The sequence below is a fragment of the Echinops telfairi genome, unplaced genomic scaffold (genome assembly GCF_000313985.2).
Source record: "Echinops telfairi isolate 266 unplaced genomic scaffold, ASM31398v2 ScPeMD7_9;HRSCAF=40, whole genome shotgun sequence".
Taxonomy (NCBI): domain Eukaryota; kingdom Metazoa; phylum Chordata; class Mammalia; order Afrosoricida; family Tenrecidae; genus Echinops; species Echinops telfairi.
The window spans coordinates 12,297,169-12,318,122 of record NW_022103906.1 but is presented as its reverse complement, the minus strand read 5'-3'; the positions used below and the strand labels follow the sequence as shown (position 1 = coordinate 12,318,122).

The following is a 20,954-nucleotide window of genomic DNA, read 5'->3' as shown; positions in this document are numbered from 1 at the left end:
AGTTGCCAAACTCGAGTCCCCGGGAGAAGATAATAAAGGCACAATTTCATTAGGAGGGCCAATCCCGATCGCCGGCTTCTTTAACATCCTCCAATTAGGTTTTAGGATGTGGTTGTCACGCCAGGTCTATCCCGCTTCCTATTGGCTGGAGTCTTCCTGGTGCGAGCGTCACTGACCAATCCACGCTCGTCAGCCCACCAACAAGCCAGAGAGCTGAGGCGCGAGTGCGGGAGGCCCGTTTGAAGTAGGCGGGAGGCGGGCGGAGTTTGACCGGACTGGACCCGCCTCCGTCCCCGCCCAGCTCCGTGCGCCTCCGCCTTTATCATCGGAACTCTGGGCGGAATAGTACCTGAGGTGCCGGAGAGGCGAATATCGAGGCCAGAACCGACCGCTCACCAGTGGCCAGGATGGAGTTCGTGAAGTGCCTGGGACGCCCCGAAGAGTTCTACAACCTGCTGCGGTTCCAGATGGGGGGCAGCCGGAAGGTGATCCCGAAGATGGACCAGGTGGGCCGAGCATCCCTGCATCTCGCCGCGGCAGAAGGCGGCGAGAGGCGACTGGGTAGGGCGGGGGGTGGCTCCTCAGTGACGCCGAGAGCGGATCGCAGTTCCCCAGCGCCCCCTCCCCTCCCCTCCCCGGCTTTCGGTCGCAGAACACCGGTCTGGTCCCCCCACGACCAGCGGGAGACGCGGCCCTTCCCCGCAGCTGGCACTTACGGGGTTTCTGCCCTCTGACATTGGGCTTCAGATACTTACCGTGTTGTACACACGGTTCTTTCAGTGGGCAGTGATGTTTACTTGTATTTGTTTGCAAATGGCTTGCTGGAGGGAGATGCGGCAGGCGGCTTCTCCGCAGACGACAAACCTGGGAATCCTAGGGGGCAGGTCTCTTCCGTCCCGCAGGGTGGCAAGAAGTCCAAGTTGAATGGCCGCGGTAGGAGGATGGCACAGGGGGTGCAGTGGGTTTTTAGTTTTGGCCTGGGTTGATTAAGTGGGAGAGAACACAGAGTTTTATAGCCCTAACGAACTGTACAGATAGTACAATATTAGCGTGGGAATGTTATGCAATGAAGCCTCTCCAGTTTGGGTTGCATCGCCCATCCCCTCCCAGTTTCTTAAGGATTGATTTCTGGGTCCCTCATCAGAATGATCAGGGGTGCGAAACGTACAGCTTTGGAAACAAGATAAATTTACACAAATGTGGAAGAATAGAGTAGATGCCACACACACACACACAAAATCACGGAAAGGACAAATCACTCAGGGCTGGATTAGCCTTTTAAAGATGCCATAAAGGAAGTACAGCTCCACATTTTCCTTGTGTCTTGTACAATAAATGCATGTTTAATAAGATTTCTTAGCTGGGCCCACCCTGAAATTATTTGTAAATGTTTTTTATTGTACATTTTTGCATTTTTCTTTAAGGATCACAGATGGCCACTATGAACAGATTCTTAATAAGGATCTGTGATATTAAACAAATAATCACTATTTTGCAATCCCAAGTTTTGGTCGTACATTCTCCTTTTGACCATCTCCAGTGGCAGGTAATTTACTGCTGGAGACCGCCTAGGCTATTTCCAGACTGTTCTGTTTTTAGAAGATATTAACATGCTGAGCTGAAATGTATATTCCTGTGACTTTCACCCTTTGATCTACTTATGGAAACACAGAGTCTAATTTTTGTTTTGTAATACAGCATGTTTTGGAGAGTGGGCTTTCTGCTCCTGGAAACAGTTACAGTCTTAGAAACCTACCGGGGATCTCTGTAAGTCAGCAATGGCTTGATAGCAGGGAGTGAGAAGTCATTTCAGAATGTTTAAGGGTCTTCTGGATGCTAAATTTTATCTAATTACATGGTTTTGAATTACTCTTCACTTAAAAAAATTAATTACCAATATTTCAAACAAATTATTGACAGTAACAAAGTTCATTTTATCCCTATATTCTGAGATCAAACAGATACTAGATTTTTACCATAGTTGAGCCAACTTCCTTTTCCCCCAGAGAAATGAAAGTACAATTAAAGCCTTTTTTCCCCTGTCTCACTCTTGAGTTTGCATTGATTTTTTTTTTTGAGTTTTCATTGATCCCATTTGCACAGCAACCTGTTTTTCCATCATAATGCTCTGCTGTACACCTAAATATTTGCCTTTTAGTTAGAGGTTGTCATAATAAAAATCCCAAATCCACCACTGTTGAGTTGATGTTGACATATACTGATAGCATTTAATACCCTCTTCACTACACCAAGTTTGATCTTAAATACCTGACATCTGTTATTGAATGTAGCTCTGGTGGTGCAGTGGTTAAATTGCTTGGCTGATAATCAAAAGGTTGGTGCTTTGAACCCACCAGCCACACTGTGGTAGAACGATGTGGTAGTCTGCGTCCATAAGGAAACCCTATGCCTTGGAAACCCTATGGGGCTGTTCTGTGTCCTATACAGCCACTAAATTGAACTGGACTCAATAGCTAGAGTCCATTGAAACTTTGCAGTAACCTTATCAGGAAACTGCTCTTATTTTCCCTATTTTATAGATGAGGGTAACAGAAGGACAAGAGAATTAATTAAGGTCCAGCAACTAGCGAACCCTCCTAGCCCCATTTTATTGACCTGTAGTTAATGTGCTGTGAAGATAAATTAAGCAGAGTTCTTAGTTATGTAGTATTGCTTGAACTGAAATAACATAATTGCATGAGTCAGTGATTTTACAAACAAATTTACTTTCTCTCCGTTTAGGAGACTAGGAGTCTGAATCCAGAGTGCCTGCTCTTGGGAAAGGCTTTCTCTTGTCAGCTCTGGAGGAATGTCCTTGTCTCTTCAGCTTTTGCTACTTAGTTCCTTGGAGATCTCTTTTTTTTTTTTTTCTCTTGGAGATCTCTTGTATCTTGGCCAGTGTGAACTGCTGACCTTTCAGTTAGGAGCCCAGCACTTAGCCCACTGCACTGCCAGGCCTCCTAACCCAACCCCAAATGGAATTATAACCATACACATACCAAACTCAACTCAATGGCATCAAGTTGACTCACAGCGACCCTAAAGGGAAGAGTCGAACTACCCCTTTGGGTTGCGGAGGCTGTACATCTCTCTCTATATTAATCATGTCACTGGGGTCTCTTACAGCTCTTATAACAATCCATATATCCATTGTGTCAAGCACATTTGTACATGTTGCCATTATCCTTTTCAAAACGTTTTCTTTCTCCTTGAGCCCTTGGTATCAGCTTCTTTTTCTCTTCCTTTCTCCCCCACCCTCTCACCTTCATGAATCCTTGATAAGTTATAAATTATTATTATTTTCATATCTTACACCATCCACTGTCGCCTTTCACCCATGTTTTCGTTGTTCTTCACCCTGGGAGGGGAGGGTTATATGTCAATCATGGCAATTGGTTGCCCCTTTCTACTCTACATTCCCCCTACCCTCTTGGTATCCCTACTTTAATTATTGTTCCTGAGAGATTTATCTGTCCTGGATTCTGTGTGTCGAGAGCTCTTATCTGTACCAGTGTACATGCTGTAGTCTAGCTGGATTTGTAAGGTAGAATTGGGGTCATGATAGTTGAGGGGAGGAATCATTAAAGAACTAGAGGAATGTTGTATGCTTCATCTGTGCAGTTGTATACTGCATCCTGGCTGGCTCATCCTTCCTTGTGACCCTTCTGTGAGGGGATGTCCAATTGTCTACAGATGGACTTTGGGTCTCCATTCTGACCTCCTCATTCACATTGATATGATTATTTGTTTGGGGTCTTCTGATGCCTGATACATGATCTTGATGACACCTCATGATCACACAGGCCGGTGTGCTTATCTCCAAGCCTTTAAGGTCCCATTCACTATATCTTTTAATAGCTGGGCACCATCAGAAGCTGTAAATCTTTACAAGAGCAGAAAACCTCATCTTTCTCCCACCGAGCAGGGTTGAACCTTGTTCCTTGTAGTTAGCAGCCCAGCTCGTAAACCACTATGCTACCAAGTCTCCCCAATCACAGGAATAGGTTAAGTGGGACATTGCATATTTTGGTGGGCACAATTCAGTCCATAAAATCCAGATTCAGATAAAAGTGAAACAAACATTCTCTTGAAAGGTCAACACAAAATGGAAACTGCCTACCCTACACAGTTTCCCAGGCTAATGGAGAACTGTTCTGTGTGGCCTGTAAAGTCAGATACCCCGTGAGATGATGGAAAGCATAAGTTTTGTCATTATTAGATGCTATTGAGTGCAAGGAACGTTCTGGCTTTTCTTCTTCAAGTCATATGTGTTTGTTTGTTTGTTTGTTTTCTTTTAGTGTCAGAAGTGGGATACGATTGTTGGTTCTTTTGACAACCCATTGCATGCAGTATTCTCTGCCAACACCATAATTCTAATGCAACAGCTCTTTAGTTTTCCTTATTTATTGTCCAATTTTTATGTGCATATGAAATGATTGAAATACTGCAGCACACCTTAGTTCTCAAAATGGCGTGCTTGCCAGCGAGCCCCTTAAAGAGGTCTTAAGTAGCAGATTTGCCCAATATGCTAATATAATTTGACTTTCTTTTTTAATCATTTTATTGGGGGCTCTTAGAATTCTTATCACAATCCATCCTTCTATCGTGTCAAGCACATTTGTGCATTTGTTGCCATCATCATTCTCAAAACATTTGCTTTCTACTTGAGCCCTTAATATCAGCTCCCTCATTTCCCCCCTCCCACCTCCCCTCCTCCCCCATGAACCCTTGATAATTTATAAATTATTATTATTTTGTCATATCTTACGCTGTCCGATGTTTCCCTTCACTCACGTTTCTGTTGTCCATCCCCCAGGGAGGAGGTTTTATGTAGATCCTGTAATCAGTTCCTACTTTCTACCCCACTTTCCTTCCACCCTCCAGGTATCGCCACTCTCACCACTGGTCCTGAAGGGGTCATCTGTCCTGGATTCCCTGTGTTTCCAGTTCCTATCTGTATCAGTGTACATCCTCTAGTCTAGCCAGATGTAAGGTAGAATAGGGATCATAATAGTGGGTGGGGAGGAATCATTTAGGAACTAGAGGAAAGTTGTATGTTTCATCATTTTTACACTGCACCCTGACTGGCTCATCTCCTCCCCGCGACCCTTCAGTAAGGGGATGTTGAGTTGCCTACAGATGGGCTTTGGGTCTCCACTCTGCACTCACCCTCATTTACAATGATATGATTTTTGTTCTTTGATGCCTGATAACTGATCCCTTCGGCACCTCGTAGTCACACAGGCTGGTGTGTTTCTTCCATGTGGGCTTTGTTGCTTCTGAGCTAGATGGCCGCTTGTTTACCTTCAAGCCTTTAAGACCCCAGATGCTATATCTTTTGATAGCTGGCCACCATCAGCTTTCCTCACCACATTTGCTTATGCACCCATTTTGTCTTCAGCAACCATGTTGGGAAGGTGAGCATCATGAAATGCCAGATTATTAGAACAAAGTGTTCTTACATTGAGGGAGTTCTGAGCAGAGACCCGATGTCTGTCTGCTACCTTAATACTAAACCTATGAATATATATATACATAGATCTATTTCCCTATCATATATAAATATATTTACATATGTATATGCATGTGTTTATTTATTTTCTTAAAATTATTTATTGGGGGCTCATACAACTCTTATTACAATCCATACATCCATTCATTTTGTCAAGCACATTTGTTGCCATCCTATATAAATCTCTTTACATGTGTACATGCCTGTATTTAGACCTCTATAAATAACCTTTGTCTCCTAGTTCTTTCCTCAATTTCCTTTTACTTTCCTCTTGTCCCACTATCATGCTCAGCCTTCATTTGGGAATTTGACTTCTTAACTACTGGTTCCTTGAATATTAGTGATGGATCCAGGTATCCTTAACTATTTCAATCTTTGATCGTCATCAGCAAGTGCCTCAAGTTATCTTCCTTTTCAGCAAACAAGGTGGTGTCATCTGCACACTACAGATTGTTAATATGAGCCCTTCCTCCAATCCTCATGCTGCACTGTTCTTCCTAGAGCCCAGATTACTCAGCTTTTTTTACACACAAATTGAATAACATGATGAGAGGATACAGCCCTGATATGCACCTTTCCTGATTTTAAACCATGAAGTAGCTCCTTGTTCTGTTCAAATTACTACCTATTGGTCTATGTACAAGTTCTGTATGAGCACAGTGAAGTGTTCGGGAATTCCTGTCCTTCACACTGTTATCTATATTTGTTTGTGATTGTTACAGTTTTAGTGAAGTAGAAATATTTTATTATCACTTATTTTATTTAATGTTTATTAAAATATCATTTTATTTGGGGCTCTTGGGATTCTTATAACAATCCATACATCAATTGTATCAAGCATATTTGTACATATGTTGCCATCATTATTTTCTAAACATTTACTTTGTATTTGAACCCTTGGTATCAGCTCCTCTTTTTACCCTCCCACCCCAAGCAGAAATATTTTAGAGGAAGCAATTAGAAAACATGACAGAAATGTTTTGTAAGGTATAGGAACCAGAATGGTAGTTAATAGGGAAATTCCAGTGTGAGCCAAATCATGTGGCTAAGATTGAACATGCATTGTGTGTAGAAACCAACCTGACTGGAATTGAAGAATGTAGGTTAACGCTATGAAGCTGGGTAGGTAGGTGTGGGGTGATGGTAGGCAGTGGACACTTTTGTTAATAGAGTCCAAATGCTTAGCTAGATTCCGTAGAGATAGTTAAAAGCAAGAGATATGACACAATGAAAGCAATAGTTTTGGACCATTAAGTTGGCAGCTGAATGAGGGGACTACTGAGAATCAGACTAAGCAAGTGCTAATCATCATTGATTATAAAATGCTATTGCTATACTGACTTGGCTTGTTGTCCATTTCTTCCCCAGTGGCTGGAATCTTAATGAAAGTAGGTCCTGGGTAGACTTGAACACCAAACTTACGGTTTATTTATTTTAAAATTATGTTATTGGTGGGGGGGTGTCATACAGCTCTGTATGTACATTTTATTACCTTTCTGAAACACTAAAAATTCTGAACGCTGCCACACTCTGGGAGCCTTGGTGGCACTGTCCGATAGGCATTAGATGGGGGACCTCAAGGTCAATAGTTCAAACTCCCCAGCCACTCCCAGGGAGAAAGATGAGGTTATCTGTTCCCGTAAAGCCTCGGGAACACTATATAGGGTCACTGTGTATCAGAATGACTCAATGGCAGTGTGCTTTTTGGACTCAGTGGCAACTAACAAGAATGACAACCATTCCTGTAGCAGATCACCAGGTCTTTTTCTAAGGAGCATCAGGGTGGGGTTGAACCATCAACATTTGGGGCAGCAACTGAGCACTTAACCCGAGGATTCCAAAACCAAACTTTTTACTATGATTTAATTAGGCGGGAGCTTTACAGGGCAGATTGCTTTTCTTTCAAAAATTCCTGCATACATTGTGCCATTGTTCACACTCTAAAACGCAACAGCTCTATTCCCACCTCTTCCCCCAGCTTCCCTTCTGCTTTTGTCCTTTTTTCTTATCTCCCTGCCTTCTGAGCTTTATCCTGGGTAAATGCTGCCCACCCACCCCCATTTATTTTTACTTTTTATTATGAATTTGGTGAGAGTTTACATACAGAGCAGATCATCATTTTACATTCAACAGTTCATATACATTTTGTTTCATCGCATTCTTTGCAATTCCTTCAATGTAACACTTATTCCACTTCCACCCTGTATTTCCTGTTTCCATTTCTCCTTTCCTAAGACCCTTCTGAACATCGCTTATTTATTCCTTCATTGCTGGCCACTTATTTAGGTGACTTCCATCTTTTGGCTGCTGTGGGCAGCACTGCAATGAACATAGGTGTGCTTAAATTTGTGCCATGGCTCTTATTTCTGTGGGATATGTACCAATTAGAAGGGGTCGTTGGGCCATATGGTATTTTTATGTCGTACTTTTGAGGGAGGGCCATACTGTTTTCCAAGAGGTTGTACCATTTTACAGTTCTACTAGCAGTATATGAGGTTTCCAATCTACATCATCATCAGTGTTTGTTATTTTTTTCCCCAAAACCATTGTATTGGGAGCTAATATAGATATCTTATCATTCCATAGTTCTATCACATCAAGCAGTATAGTGCAATTGCTACCACAACCACTTTTAAAACATTCTCTTCTTGAACTTACTATCAGCTCCCCATATTTTTAATTTTCTCAATCTTTGCTATTAGTGCTTGGGTGAGGTGAAAACCCAATGCTGTTTTGATTTATCTTGCATGACTAATAACGTGGAGCATTTCTTATGTTTGCTGGCCATCTGACTGTCTTCTTTGGTACTGTCTTTGTCCTCTATGTATTTTAAAATCGGGTTGTCTTTTTCTTGTTCGGTGTTCTAAAAGTTTTTCTAAAAGGTTTTGAGATGAGTCCACTGTATGATAGTTCATTGCCCAATTTTTTTCCCTCCTAGTCTGTGGGTTCTGTTTTTCTCTTGGTGAAATATTTTAATGCACATAGTGTCAAATTTTTAGGAAGACCCAGTCATCTGGTTTGTCTTTTGCTGTTCTTGTGTTCTCGGTAATGTTTGCTAGCAAATTTATTCCATGCTTTCAGGGATCCTAAACTTGTCTCTATTTTTTCATTGACAATCCTCTTATGGCTTAGGTTTTACAAGTAGGCCTCTGATCCATGTTGAGTTCATCGTTGTATATGGTATAAGATAACGGGACCTGTTTCTTTCTTCTCAAACTGGGCATTCAGTTTTGCCAGCACCATTAAAAAGACGATTTCTTCCTTAGGGAATGTGTTTTGGTCCACTGTCAAGGATCAGCTGTCCACAGGTGGATGGATTTAAATCTGGGTTCTCAATTTTCTTCCATGGGTCTATATGCCTGTCATCACACCAACACCAGGCTGTTTAGACTACCTTGCCCCGGTGTATTGGTTTTGAGCAGTAAGAGAGGAGGGACCTTGATTCTTCTGTAGTAGTGCTTTGCTAATCCGGAATCTTTTTCCTTTCCATATAAAGTTGGTGATTACTGTTTCTATCTTTAAAAAATGAGGTTGGAATCTAGATCAGGATTGTATTGTCTGTAGATTGCTTTGGGCACAATGTTAAGGCTTCTTACTCATAAGTTGTTTATTCTTCCATTCACATAGACCTCTTTTGGTTTCTTAACAGTAGTATTTTATAGTTTTCTTTGTATAAGTCTTGTCTCTCTGGCTAGCTTTACTCCTACATACTTCATCTTCTGGGGGGGGGCTGTAATAATTGATAATCTTTTCAGACTTCTTTATTAGTGTAAAGGAATTGACTGATATGTATGTGTGTGTATTTATATACATATAGTATATATTGTATGTTGATCTTGTATCCTGCCTTCTTGGTTCAATTTTTCAATTAGCACCAATAATTTTCTTGCTGAGTCCTTGGGATTTTGTGTGTATAGAATCATATACTCTAGATGCTGCCCTTTGATTTCATATGATTGATTGTTCTAAGGAGTTCATACCTTCCCAGGTGTTTTTGTGCACTTTATAAGTCCGTTTATCCTTTGACTGAAAGTTGAGCCATTGGAATGAATTCACTTCTGGGCCTGAAAAGGGTCTAAGGGAGTTAAGCCTATTTTTGGTGATTTTTGAGTTCCCTTTTAGTGCTGCCAGCTGTGGGAGCTGGATTCCATCTTGCTCTTCTGGTCTCAGGATCATGGAGGCGGGTGTTTGGGTGGCCCATTAGTCCTCTGACTACTTCTTGCACCTTTGACTTTCTTTCCTTTCATTTTTTTGGTTGCTGATGGAAGGTGACCAATAGTTGTACACAACATTCATAAGGATTTAAGATCAAGAATATATTGTGCCTGGCATTTAGTATATATATATTTTAAATGGTAGTTAAAATATATATAAGTTTTTTTCCTGGTCCCTTCCTGTTCAAAGACTTATTTTGTTTCGTTTAGGTCTAAGATAGCTGAGTAGGAGCTCTGGCCGTGTGAAGGTTTACACTTTGTGTTGCTAACCAGCAAGGTGAGCAACCAGGGAGCCACTCCAGTAAACCACCAGCCGCTCCAGGAAATAAAGATGAGGCTTTCTCGTCTCATAAATAGTAACAGTCTTGGAAACCCACAGGGGCAGTTCTACCCTGTCTATAGGGTGACTGTGGGTCAGCATCAACTCAATGGCAGTAAGGGAGGGCAACTGAAGGGAAGGGGGTTTGGTAGCTATTGTGGAAATGGGTTTCAGCTTGGGGCCGAAGTTCCATCTTTGAGCTTCAAACCATTGCACGTCCTTTATCTAAATGCCCTTCTTTCTGGTTTTACTCACTTGAGATTTCCTTGGGAGGAGTGTATTACATCTCAGACAGCAGGAGAAAATCTTAGCTGTCCTTAGGGAGAGACAGCAGTAAGCCGGCTTATGGAAATAAAGCAGTGGAAATTTTTTTCATGTTTTCCATAGTGTGTGTAATAATTATATCTTCCAGCATTGTCTTCCATAGTGTGCTTATTGTTGCCTCTTCCTGCATTCTTCTTGGCAATTGGGGGCCGGGGATCATTGTTATAAGGTGGAAATACTGAAGCCAGATAGATTACAGGGTAGAAAATGATGGGGAAGATTTTTTTCTTTGCATTGCTACCTGTAAGAGTGGAAGTGGTGCTGGAAAGAATGGATGGGCAGTGCTTTTGAAGATTATCGCAGTGCTGAGAGAATGAGTGGTTGTTTGCCCCTTGGCAACTTTTGAAACTCATGATTAGACATCATCCAGGAAACCACAATTTGTAGCCGTGGGTTAAAAACGTTGGCAGGGCAGGGAGGAATAATTGTGATCCACGGATAGTCTGCGAAGTCTCCATGTTGTATCTTGAGAGGAACTCGATGGCAGTCAGTTTGGAGTTTGGTTTTTGGAGGCCGACTATATTCATAAAATCCTTGCTGAGTCTTTTCACTCACCAGACACTGCAAATGATTTTACATATATAAGGTGCTCAGTAAATATCAATAATGATTGATTACCATTATTAGTATTAGTATCATTGTTAGTATTCTGAAATGATTGGGATTTCCAACCAGCATATTCCATTAAAAAAAAATTGCCCCTATTGTAAATATGAGGGGGTTTCAAAAGATTTGTAGGAAAATACCTTTATCGTTGAATTTCAAGTCTCCACTTTGGAATCTGCCTGGTATTTTACATCTTGCCTTTTTCTTTCTTAAAAGGAGTCAGCAATTCTTTGTGATAATAAGTGCATTGAAAATAAGGCTTTTTTTTTAGGCTAATGCAAGTTTTTTTTATTAAACAATTTTTTTAATTCAACAATTTACACACATTTCGTTTCGTAACATTTCCTTATTTTCCTTCGCACTGGCCTCAAATTGATTCAGAGTAAAGTTCAGCAAACAGCTTGTTACACTCCACTTTAACTTTAAAGGGAAACCCAAGAAGAAATCTTAAAAGGAATACAGCAAGCTATCATTCAAGAGGATAACAGAGGTTCTGAGGGAGGGCGCGGGTAGCAGCTTTATTTATGTAGACTAGTGAGTTATCTAGGCTGCGAGCTTTCAGTAGCCTGTGCGTTTGGGCGCCGAGGTGGGCGGGGCGCGGGGCAGGGGTGCCGCTGTGGGGCGGAGCCGGGCTGGCGGGCGGGTGGCCTTCCACGTGCGCAGGCGGGGCCGTGGGGCGGGTCTGGCCGCGTGTGTGTTTACGCGGGGTGAGAACCTGAACCTGCCTCGGCCCCACCCTGGGTGGTCGCGTCCCTGCTCTGCTGGAGGGAAAACTTGCCGCTTTAACCGCTTTTCCCATGGCGGCAGCTACCTGCAGCACCAAGGCCATGGTCCTTTTCAAGCGGACTTTAGCTCTGAGCCCTGCCGCGGCGCCCCGGGGCGCGGGCCCGGCGTCTCCCCCGCGGGGCAGTCCCTTCCCGCCCTGCGCCTGGCCCTCCAAGGACCGGCCGTGGGGCGAGGGCGCCTGTGGCCGGCTCTGGAGCCCGACCACCGTGAGGCGTCTGTCCTCCCATTCCAGCCCCTCAGCGTCTGCCGTCGCGGTGTGTCTGCTATGCCCGCAGGACTCGCTGAGGAGCAGCTTGAAGACGTGTTACAAGTATCTGAATGAGACCAGTCGGAGTTTCGCTTTGGTAATCCAGGGCCTGGACGGGGAAATGCGGTGAGTGGCAGACGCTGCGCGCGGGCCGTCGGTCGACGAGAGGGAAGGGCACGACTTTTTGAAAGCCGCAGGGAGTGTGGCTTCCTCCTTCCCTCCTTGCTGGTGAATCGGCCCAAACAGTGCCCCCCCGAGTGAAGGGACTGTTTGGGGTTGCAACGCCCACGCAGTTTACTTTTAGCCTGCCCTTGCAGGCACCTTGCCGGCCGAATAGTGCCCCTGCAGGCAACGAGTTGGGGGCGGGGAGGGGTGGCGACCTTTTTTAAATCCTGGCAGCTGGACAGGCCTCTTGCGTTTCCTGACTTCCCTTAAGCTCCTTTGCATTTTTCCATTAGTGGGTTAATTTTTCCAAAGCTTTCTGCAGATGACACACGCACACTAATGCCTACATACATGATGGTAGTTACAGTTATTTGACCCTTGACATCTGCAAAAAGTAGTTCACGCTAAGCATGTGGTCAGTTGTTTTGTACCGCTGTTCTCCATTAATGTAACCCATTCTACTAGGTAAGTGATGTCCAGCTGTTAGGTGTTTGCTTTATATAAATAAACCGTAGAATTTTACTTCCTTCTAAGTAAGGAAAGCAACAGCCTTGGCAAGTGCAGTGGAAATACTAGGTAGATTAACAGGATATTTTAATAATAGTGGAAATTATTAGGAAATTGCCATATGCAGTGACCTCATATAATTTATTCTATTTGTTTTTACTAGCTTAATAAAAAGTATAGTGAGTGGATGGACATTTGGTGGCTTGCTAACTTAAAACACAATTCACTTTTTGAGAACACATGCTCTGTTGAACAGAACATATTAGTTTTAATGGGTTAGCTTCTCTGAAGCTTAGTGACTATGTGTTAATATTAACCTGTATCATAATGATGAGCTTGAAAATGGTTAATAGATTTTGTAAGGTGCCCTGGTGATGTAGTGGGTCATAAGTTGGACTGCTAACTACAGCGTCGGTAGTTCGAAACCACCAGTTGCTTTGTAACTCTTTACAGGAAACTTACAGGGGCAGCTCTATGCTGTCCTATGGGGTCACTATGAGCAGAATTGACTCGATGGCAGAGAAATCAAAGCCATTTTTAACTGTAAAGACTATATAGTGAACCCTCGTTTATCGCGGTTAATCGGTTCTAGACCCTACCGTGATAAATGAAATTCCGCGAAGTAGGATTCCTTATTTGTAAATCAAATATTTTCGTAGTTAGAGCATAGAGAACATGAAAAAACACCCTTTAGTCACCATTACACTCGTATTACCCAATTTATTAAACGAAAAAGGGAAAATACAGTAAAACATTTTGGATGTTACAATTATCATTTATTATTTATTATATTATTTATGGCATCAAGCATGTACAGTATGAGCCAATCAGTGGCAGTAATGACAGAGCATGCGCTGTTACGCAAAAACCGCGATAGAGTGAAGCCGCGGAAGTCGAAGCGCGAAGTGGCGAGGGTTCACTGCATATTTGATTTAAAATTTCTTCAGAATTTTGCATTACCTCCATGCTTTGGGTGGCATGTCATAGTTCTATAAAGGTATAGGAGATTTTAGAAAAATGACTTGGCAAAAATTAAGTGTCATCATGAAAATAATTATGTTAGGGTAATTGTTCTAATTTATTTGTAGTGCTTTATTCTTTTTTTTTTTCCTTTTCTTTACAGCCATGCAATATGCATATTTTATTTGGTTCTCAGAGCTCTGGACACCGTTGAAGATGACATGTCTATTAGTATGGAAAAAAAGGTCCCATTGCTACACAATTTTCACACTTTCCTTTATGATCCAGACTGGCGCTTCATGGAGAGCAAGGAGAAGCATCGACAAGTGCTCGAGGATTTTCCAACGGTAGCAGAATTTAAAAGTTCCTCTGTAGATAGGATACTGTTTAAATAAGTAAACAGTCTGAGGCAGCTTCTGGTGTTAAGAGTCCTGGTAGGCTGATTCTGAAGTCACTTTACTCAGGTTAGAATCCCAGCTCTCCCACTTGTTCATTTGTACATATTTTCCCACCGGAAGAAGCATCGAAATTCTGAGAAATCAACAGTATAAATAGTTGTAGCTAACACTGTTTTCAGAGCTTCACCCTTAGTAACTCATTTGATCCTCACAGAATTCCTATAAGATAGGTACTATTTTTCCTGCTATTTTATAGATGAGAAAACTGAAGCAGTGAAATCCCTTGAAATACAGAATTATTCCAAGAAGTCTATGAAGCACTAGAAAGAAGTACACACTGGTCTATATCAGGAAATTTGGAAGACAGGTACTTGGCAAACTGACTGGAAGAGATTCATATTTGTACTCATTCCAGGAAAAGGTGACTTAACATGCCAGTAAAATTTTACTGAAGAAGATCATCCAATAATGGTTGCAGCAGTATATTGCAGGTTCACACTGGTTCAGAAGAGGACATGGAACAAGGGATATCATTGCTGATAACAGATGGATCCATACTTATCCAATCTTTATGCTGAAAAAAATTATCAGAGAAGCTGTATTATATGAAGAAGAATGTGACTTAAAGATTGGAGGAAGGATTATTAACAATCTTCATTATTCAGATTACACAATCTTGTTTGCTGAATGTGAGGAGGACTTAAAGCACACTTGTTGATGAATATCAAGACTAGCTTTCAGTATGGGTTGCAGTTCTATGTAAGGAAGACCAAAATCCTCACCATTGGCCCAATAGGTAACATCATGGTAAATGGAGAAAAGGTTGAAGTTGTCAAGGATTTCATCTTGCTTGGATCCACAATCAATGCTCATGGGAGCAGCAGTCAAGAGATCAACACATTGGGTAGTTCTGCTGTACAGGATCTCTTAGAGTGTTGAAAAAAGCAAGGATGTTACTTTGAAGATTAAGGTATTTTGAGTCAAGCCATGGCATTTTAAATTGCCTCATATACATATGAAAGTTGGATATTGAATAAGGAAGATGGAAGAATTGATGCATCTGAATTGTGGTGAAGAAGAGCATTGAAAGTACCATGGACTGCTAAAAAGGCAAATCTGTTTTTAAGAAATATGACTTAGAGTGTTCCTTACCTTAGAGGCAAGGTTGACAAGACTTCATCTTACATTGGACATGTCAGGAGAGATCAGTCCCTGGAGAAGAACATCATGTTTGGTATAGAGGGATAGAGAAGGGAAGGAAGGCCTCAAGGAGATGGGTTCACACCATGGCTGCAACAATGGGCTCAAGCCTAGGAACAGTTGTGGGGATGACGCAGGACCAGGCAGTGTTTGGTGCACAGAGTTACTGTGGGTTGGAACTGACTTGATGTCGCCTAGTAACAACAACCTTATGGAATTGCTGTGAGGATCAGATGTTTTCATAGTGTTAGTAGCATTGCTATATGTTTTTTTGGATGCTTGTTCCTGTGGAAAGATGTGTTCAAATTCTCAGTGTTGTAAGTGATTGTCAGACTAGCTGATAACCTGCTGCTTATATAATCAACCGACCTAAAGACTGCCAGGGTCACGAGTACCCTGAGTCTGATGGCATGATATTCCTGGACAAGAGGAGGTGACTGGTGGGGAGCAAGGAATTTTTTTAGCTGTTGGGATGAAGAGAGAGATAAAATGATTCTCTGCCACTTAAATAAAGTTGTGGATCCTGGACAAGTTACTGAGCTTCTTTGTGCCTCAGTTTCCTCATTTACAAAATTGGAGTTGGAAAGATTAAATACATTTGTACAGTAAAGATCTTAGAACAACATTTAGTTTATGAGGGTATGCATAAAGTGTTGGACCCAAAGGTGCCCACACATGCGTGTGAGATTCCCCTGCCAGTGCTGATCAGAGCAGCAAGGGAAGGATGGTAAGCTTGGGAGCTGGGTATCAGTATTCTTGGCCCTGTTGCACTTTGCAACAAAACTCAACTGAAATATTCAAGATTGTTATCTTGCTTGATTATTATTATTATTATAGATATAATGATAATGTGGAAGGAATCCTGGGGACACCGGAGCTAGGTATTGTGCTGTGATCTAAAAAGTGGCAGTGAAAACCTACTAGCCAGTCTGGAGTTGAAAGATGAGGCTGTCTGCTCCTGTAAATATTTACATTCTAGAAAACCCAATATGAGTCAGAATGGACTTGATGAGTTTGGGGGTTTTTTTGGTCCTATGTGAGCCTTTGTAAGCTGGCTCTAGCCCCCACAGAACCTAGGGACAAGCCTAATCACAGTTTACTAGCCAACTGAACTACACCTTGAGCAGTTAAGTCTGCACATTGAGAATGAACCTGGTGCTTATATGCTTGAGTTACCATTAGTTGGTACCATTTAAAGACATATAGTCTAGAAATTTCATTGCATATTGTGAGTTAAGAGTGTATCTTCTTCTATGTACCTGGTACTATTGGAAAACTAGGCCTGTCTTTAAAACATGGTTTAAGAATACAACACCAGGGTTATTTTAAAATTATCAGATCAACAATAGAAAGCATTTATATAATAATTTATTATGAATCCGTCACTATCAAAAATATGGCAGAGGTTTTAGCTGTCTCACATTAATTTATTGCTTATTTTGTTTTATTTATAATGTGGTTTTAACAGACAAACTCAGTATGTGGCAGGCTAGTATTATCCACAACTTTGTGTACAGGAGGAAATAGGCACAGAGAGATTAAGTATCTTGTCTAAGGCCACCCAGTAAGTGGTGAACCTGCACTCAAATCCAGAGAACCTGCTCCTAAAATGTTGTACTTAATCTTTGGTATATTTTTGCTGTTTAAAACGTGTTAAAAAATTGAAATAAAAGCAATAAAACAAAACCCATTTTAAGTATAAGTAAAAATGGAATCTCCCAATGATTTGAACACAATACTGCCAAGGTTTATAGGAAAGCGAATTTTACTTCATAAAACCATGCAAGTGACATCATACTCTTTCCACTACCCGGTCTGTGGCTTTTCTTCATTCTCCTAGTGTGCTCCTTAAGGTAGCCTGCCTTCAAGTTGTTGAAATCACCAACCAGAAAGTGATCTACCTAGAAATCTGTCGTAGAACAGAATTACAAGGGATGCTAGGAGGGTGTGGCTGAAGCCAGAAAAGGACTCAGAAGAGCTTGTATCCCCTTTTCCGTCACTCTTTTTTTGCATATTAAAGACATTTTTTAGTATGTTGCATAATCTTATACATACCCTTTAACATTGTTAAAGGGGATAGTTCACTGCAGAAATGAAAGAGTTTATTTTGGAACATTTGTTTTTTGAGAGTCTAACTGTACCACCATCTCCCCACTTCCCCCCTCCAATTGGATCTTTTAATTGGATCTTTGAAGGAATGGGGTCTAGGACAATTTCCAAGTTTCTTTCAATCCAACAAACTAATTTTGGGTTTGAATAGTTACCACTGGGTTAGTTAGTTCCAACCCTAAAGATTGGCAGGCTTCTGAATCCCTGTGGACTCTGCAGTGAACTTGCTTTTCCTCCGGTCCTTAAATATAGGCTTTCTCCAGAGAATGTTTTTCTAACCTTTCCATAAGCAAAGGCCAAATAAATTTTCACATTGGCTTTTTAACACTCTCCTCACTGTTTTTAGTATTGTGTCTTGGTTCCATTACTGCTTTAATAGCATTCTATTTGAGGTTGCATGATGTTTTTATGTTGTATTTTGCTAACCTGTAAACACATGTTTGAACTTGAGATATTTGTGCAGTAGCACAGTAGCAATAAACTGAAAGGGAAAAAAGGCCCAGGAAAGTCACTTTTCTGCATTACAGTTTAGGTTGTGTTGAGTTGTGAAAGAAATTAAAAGTGCAGTCTGTCTTGGAGGAGACACTGTCTTTGTGATACACATTTGGGAACTGGTGACAAAAATGATTTGCTGATGTCAGTAGAATGCAGGAGTACGTCAGAAAGTATTGCTACTAGGGTTCCAGCTCAAAGCACAGTTGTGTTCCAAATAAAACATGCTAAATCATGTGTGCTATCAGTGGGTGGTGCCAGACAAGTTTTCTCAGTAATACACTGACTTAGTCTCCTTGTGAGACACCTTGTGCCTTCAAAAAGAAGATCCAATTAAGACAGGTGTCTAAGGGTATGTGCTGGGTCAGTTCAACCCAGGCAGAGAGGGCAGCTCAGAAAGTTATGGTGACTGTTTTTGGAATTCCAAGGGGGTAGTATTAATGAATTTTTCTCATTGGACGCAGAACTGTCATGAGACCTTATAAAGGTGTTTTAAGAAATGTGAAAACTACATTGGGGAGAAAACAGCCAGGAGGCTTATTCCCCACATCATGGCAATGCTCCAACTCAGTCTTCGGGACTGACCTCGGAGAATTGGGTTGAGAAACCACAGCCTAATCACCCTTCAGCCTGAGTGTACCCTTTAGACTTCTTTTCCCCCCTAAAACTCAAAGAACATTTAAAAAGAATACAGTTTGCATCCCTTGAGGATGCCCCAACTGCCACTTGGACAGGGTATAAATAGAGTGCAGAAGTCTTCAGGGAAGCGGAGAGCAGCGAGGACACTGCATTCAGAGTCTAGATGGAGGGTATGTTGAAGAAGAGTTGCTTTACATTTTTGTTTGTTTGATAAAGGTTTCTCTGATTTTTCTAGTAGTTCTTTTGACCCTTGTCTAAGTTGCCTACAAGGGCAGTGCCTAGAACATTGCCTGTTACACAGGAAGTGACAGTAAATATTGTGGGAATAATATTTTGCTGTCCTGAGGTTTATCTGAAATGAGGCATTCTAAAATTTTTGCCCAGCTTGATCCATTTATCATGTATTGGGAAAATGAGTATATAGTGAGACTTTGAACTTTCTTTTGAGACTAGCAATTTTATAATTATGTAGGTCCTTCTATTTTAATATTAAGAAAAGTTGTTGCCTTTCATATTAAAACATGGCATTTAGCATAACTTAGATTGTAGGCTTCTAGATGAACCATTTGGAAAGCCTAATTAATGAGTTCTACCATAGTTTTGCTTTGTGCCCCATAGGCACTGTGTTAAATCACCACAGTCTAAGTCTATATTGAATGATTCTGTTTCAGATCTCTCTTGAGTTTAGAAATCTGGCTGAGAAATATCAAACAGTGATTGCTGACATTTGCCGGAAGATGGGATTTGGGATGGCAGAGTTTTTGGAAAAGCACATCACCTCTGTACAGGAGTGGGACAAGGTGAGTGCCTCAGTACTACAGCCGTTTCAATGTGCGGTTCGTAAGGTAGAGCTAATAGTGCGCATTGTGAAATTCAGAATGAGGAGTAAAGTCCATTCGTTCCAGGCCTTTTGGTTTTACAACTGATTTGTTTAGGTTGAGTGTTTCATTGTAAGCACCTAAGATAGTGACTTACTGTTTAATAATACTCTACTGATGAAACGATCATGAATTTACCATTAAATTAATCTATGGTAGACAAAAGCTTGGTAGACAGATACTAAGCTTAAGATAATAATCTCTGACTTGCTGTGAAATTGTAGGTAAATGACCAAATAATGTGCTATAACAATTCTTCTAGTTTTCAGACATTAAAATATGTGTGTGGGGGGTGGGGGGTGGGCCGGGAGAGGGATTGTTTCCTATTACCAGGAATAGCCATGCTGTGGAGGTATGTGGGTTCAGTTCTAGACCAATGAAGTAAACAAGCCATACCCATTTTTTGGTTTCTCAGTGCATATGAAAGTTTAAAAAAAGAAAAGAAAAGTTCAAGTCTCAGTAACACACCGGGGCAGCTCTCCCCTCTACTGTAGGGTACAATTAGGACTCATTCACAGTGAGTTCCATGATGTATTGATTCTCTAGTAAACTTTCTGCAAGCCAAGCTGACTCAGATTCTCTTTACAAATAAGAAACCCAACCCAGTCCACCTTTTCGTTTATTTACAAGCACCAGTAATGCTTGTCTTTCACAAATATCATAAACGTTATCTAACAACAAAGAGTTATGTTTACACTATACTGTAGTTTCTTAAAAGGATCCCTTGTGGCATCAGGGTTATGCATTGGGCTGCTAATCGCAAGGTCAGCAGTTCGAAATCTCCTCAGGAGAAGGATGAGGCTTTCTATTTGCTTATAGCAGTGGTTCTCAACCTCCTAATGCCGCGACACTTTAATACAGTTCATGTGTGGTGACCCCCAACCATAAAATTGTTTTTGTTGCTACTTCATAACTGTAATTTTGCTACTGTTATGAATCGGCCGACCACTGTGAAAGGGTCATTCAACCCCCAAAGGGGTAGAGACCCACAGGTTGAGAACCATTGGCTTAGGAAACCCTAAATGGCAGTCCTGCCCTGGCCGAGAGTTCCTGTAAGACAGCTCAGAGCATCCTCATGCTGTGGCGTGAGCCCCTCTAGTGCCCTACCTGCTTTCCTTCTAGAAGGAAGAATCAGATTATAGTAGGCTGTTAAGTGAAGTTCTGAGTATATACAATCAAGTATAATGAACGATTTTTTCCCCCTTAAACTTTGACTGAAAATGAATAACAAATGTCTCCCTTCTAAGAGTATTTCTACCCAAGGAATTATTATCTTAATAAAATACATTTAACATGGATATACTTATGTTTTTCCATCCTAGTAATTCTTAGATTTTTTGGTAGCTGCTTACAGCTAATTTCTCTGCCAGTTTCAGACTATCTATATTTTCTGCCTGTTTTTTCTCATGTAGAACATGTTTCAGTCAGAGATTAAGAATTGGATTTATAATATCTGTTAAGCAAGAGAGAGGCAGTTTTAGGAAAGTTGATCCAGACTATTGGTTTTAAAGTTGTGTTCTCCAGCTTCCAATATATGTGATTTTGTTAGTTCAGGTGGCCAGAAGAAACAAATTTTTTTTTTTTTTTTTAAATTAGCT

At 41.3% G+C, this 20,954-nt stretch overlaps 1 protein-coding gene across 2 annotated transcripts in view; it reads left to right on the top strand.

The window, feature by feature from the left end:
- The first annotated feature begins 313 nt into the window (after window positions 1-313).
- The window catches only part of FDFT1 (farnesyl-diphosphate farnesyltransferase 1), a 40,690-nt gene continuing 20,049 nt past the window's right edge, over window positions 314-20,954 (top strand). Inside the window, exons 1-4 of one of the 2 annotated variants that reach the window (XM_004707645.2) lie at window positions 314-506; window positions 12,037-12,134; window positions 13,804-13,987; window positions 19,150-19,278. In XM_004707645.2, the coding sequence (XP_004707702.1) occupies window positions 408-506; window positions 12,037-12,134; window positions 13,804-13,987; window positions 19,150-19,278 (510 nt within the window). In that variant the 5' untranslated portion in view covers window positions 314-407. Of the gene's footprint in view, window positions 507-11,718; window positions 12,135-13,803; window positions 13,988-19,149; window positions 19,279-20,954 lie in introns of those variants that run through there. The other variant, XM_004707644.2, reaches the window with a different exon arrangement.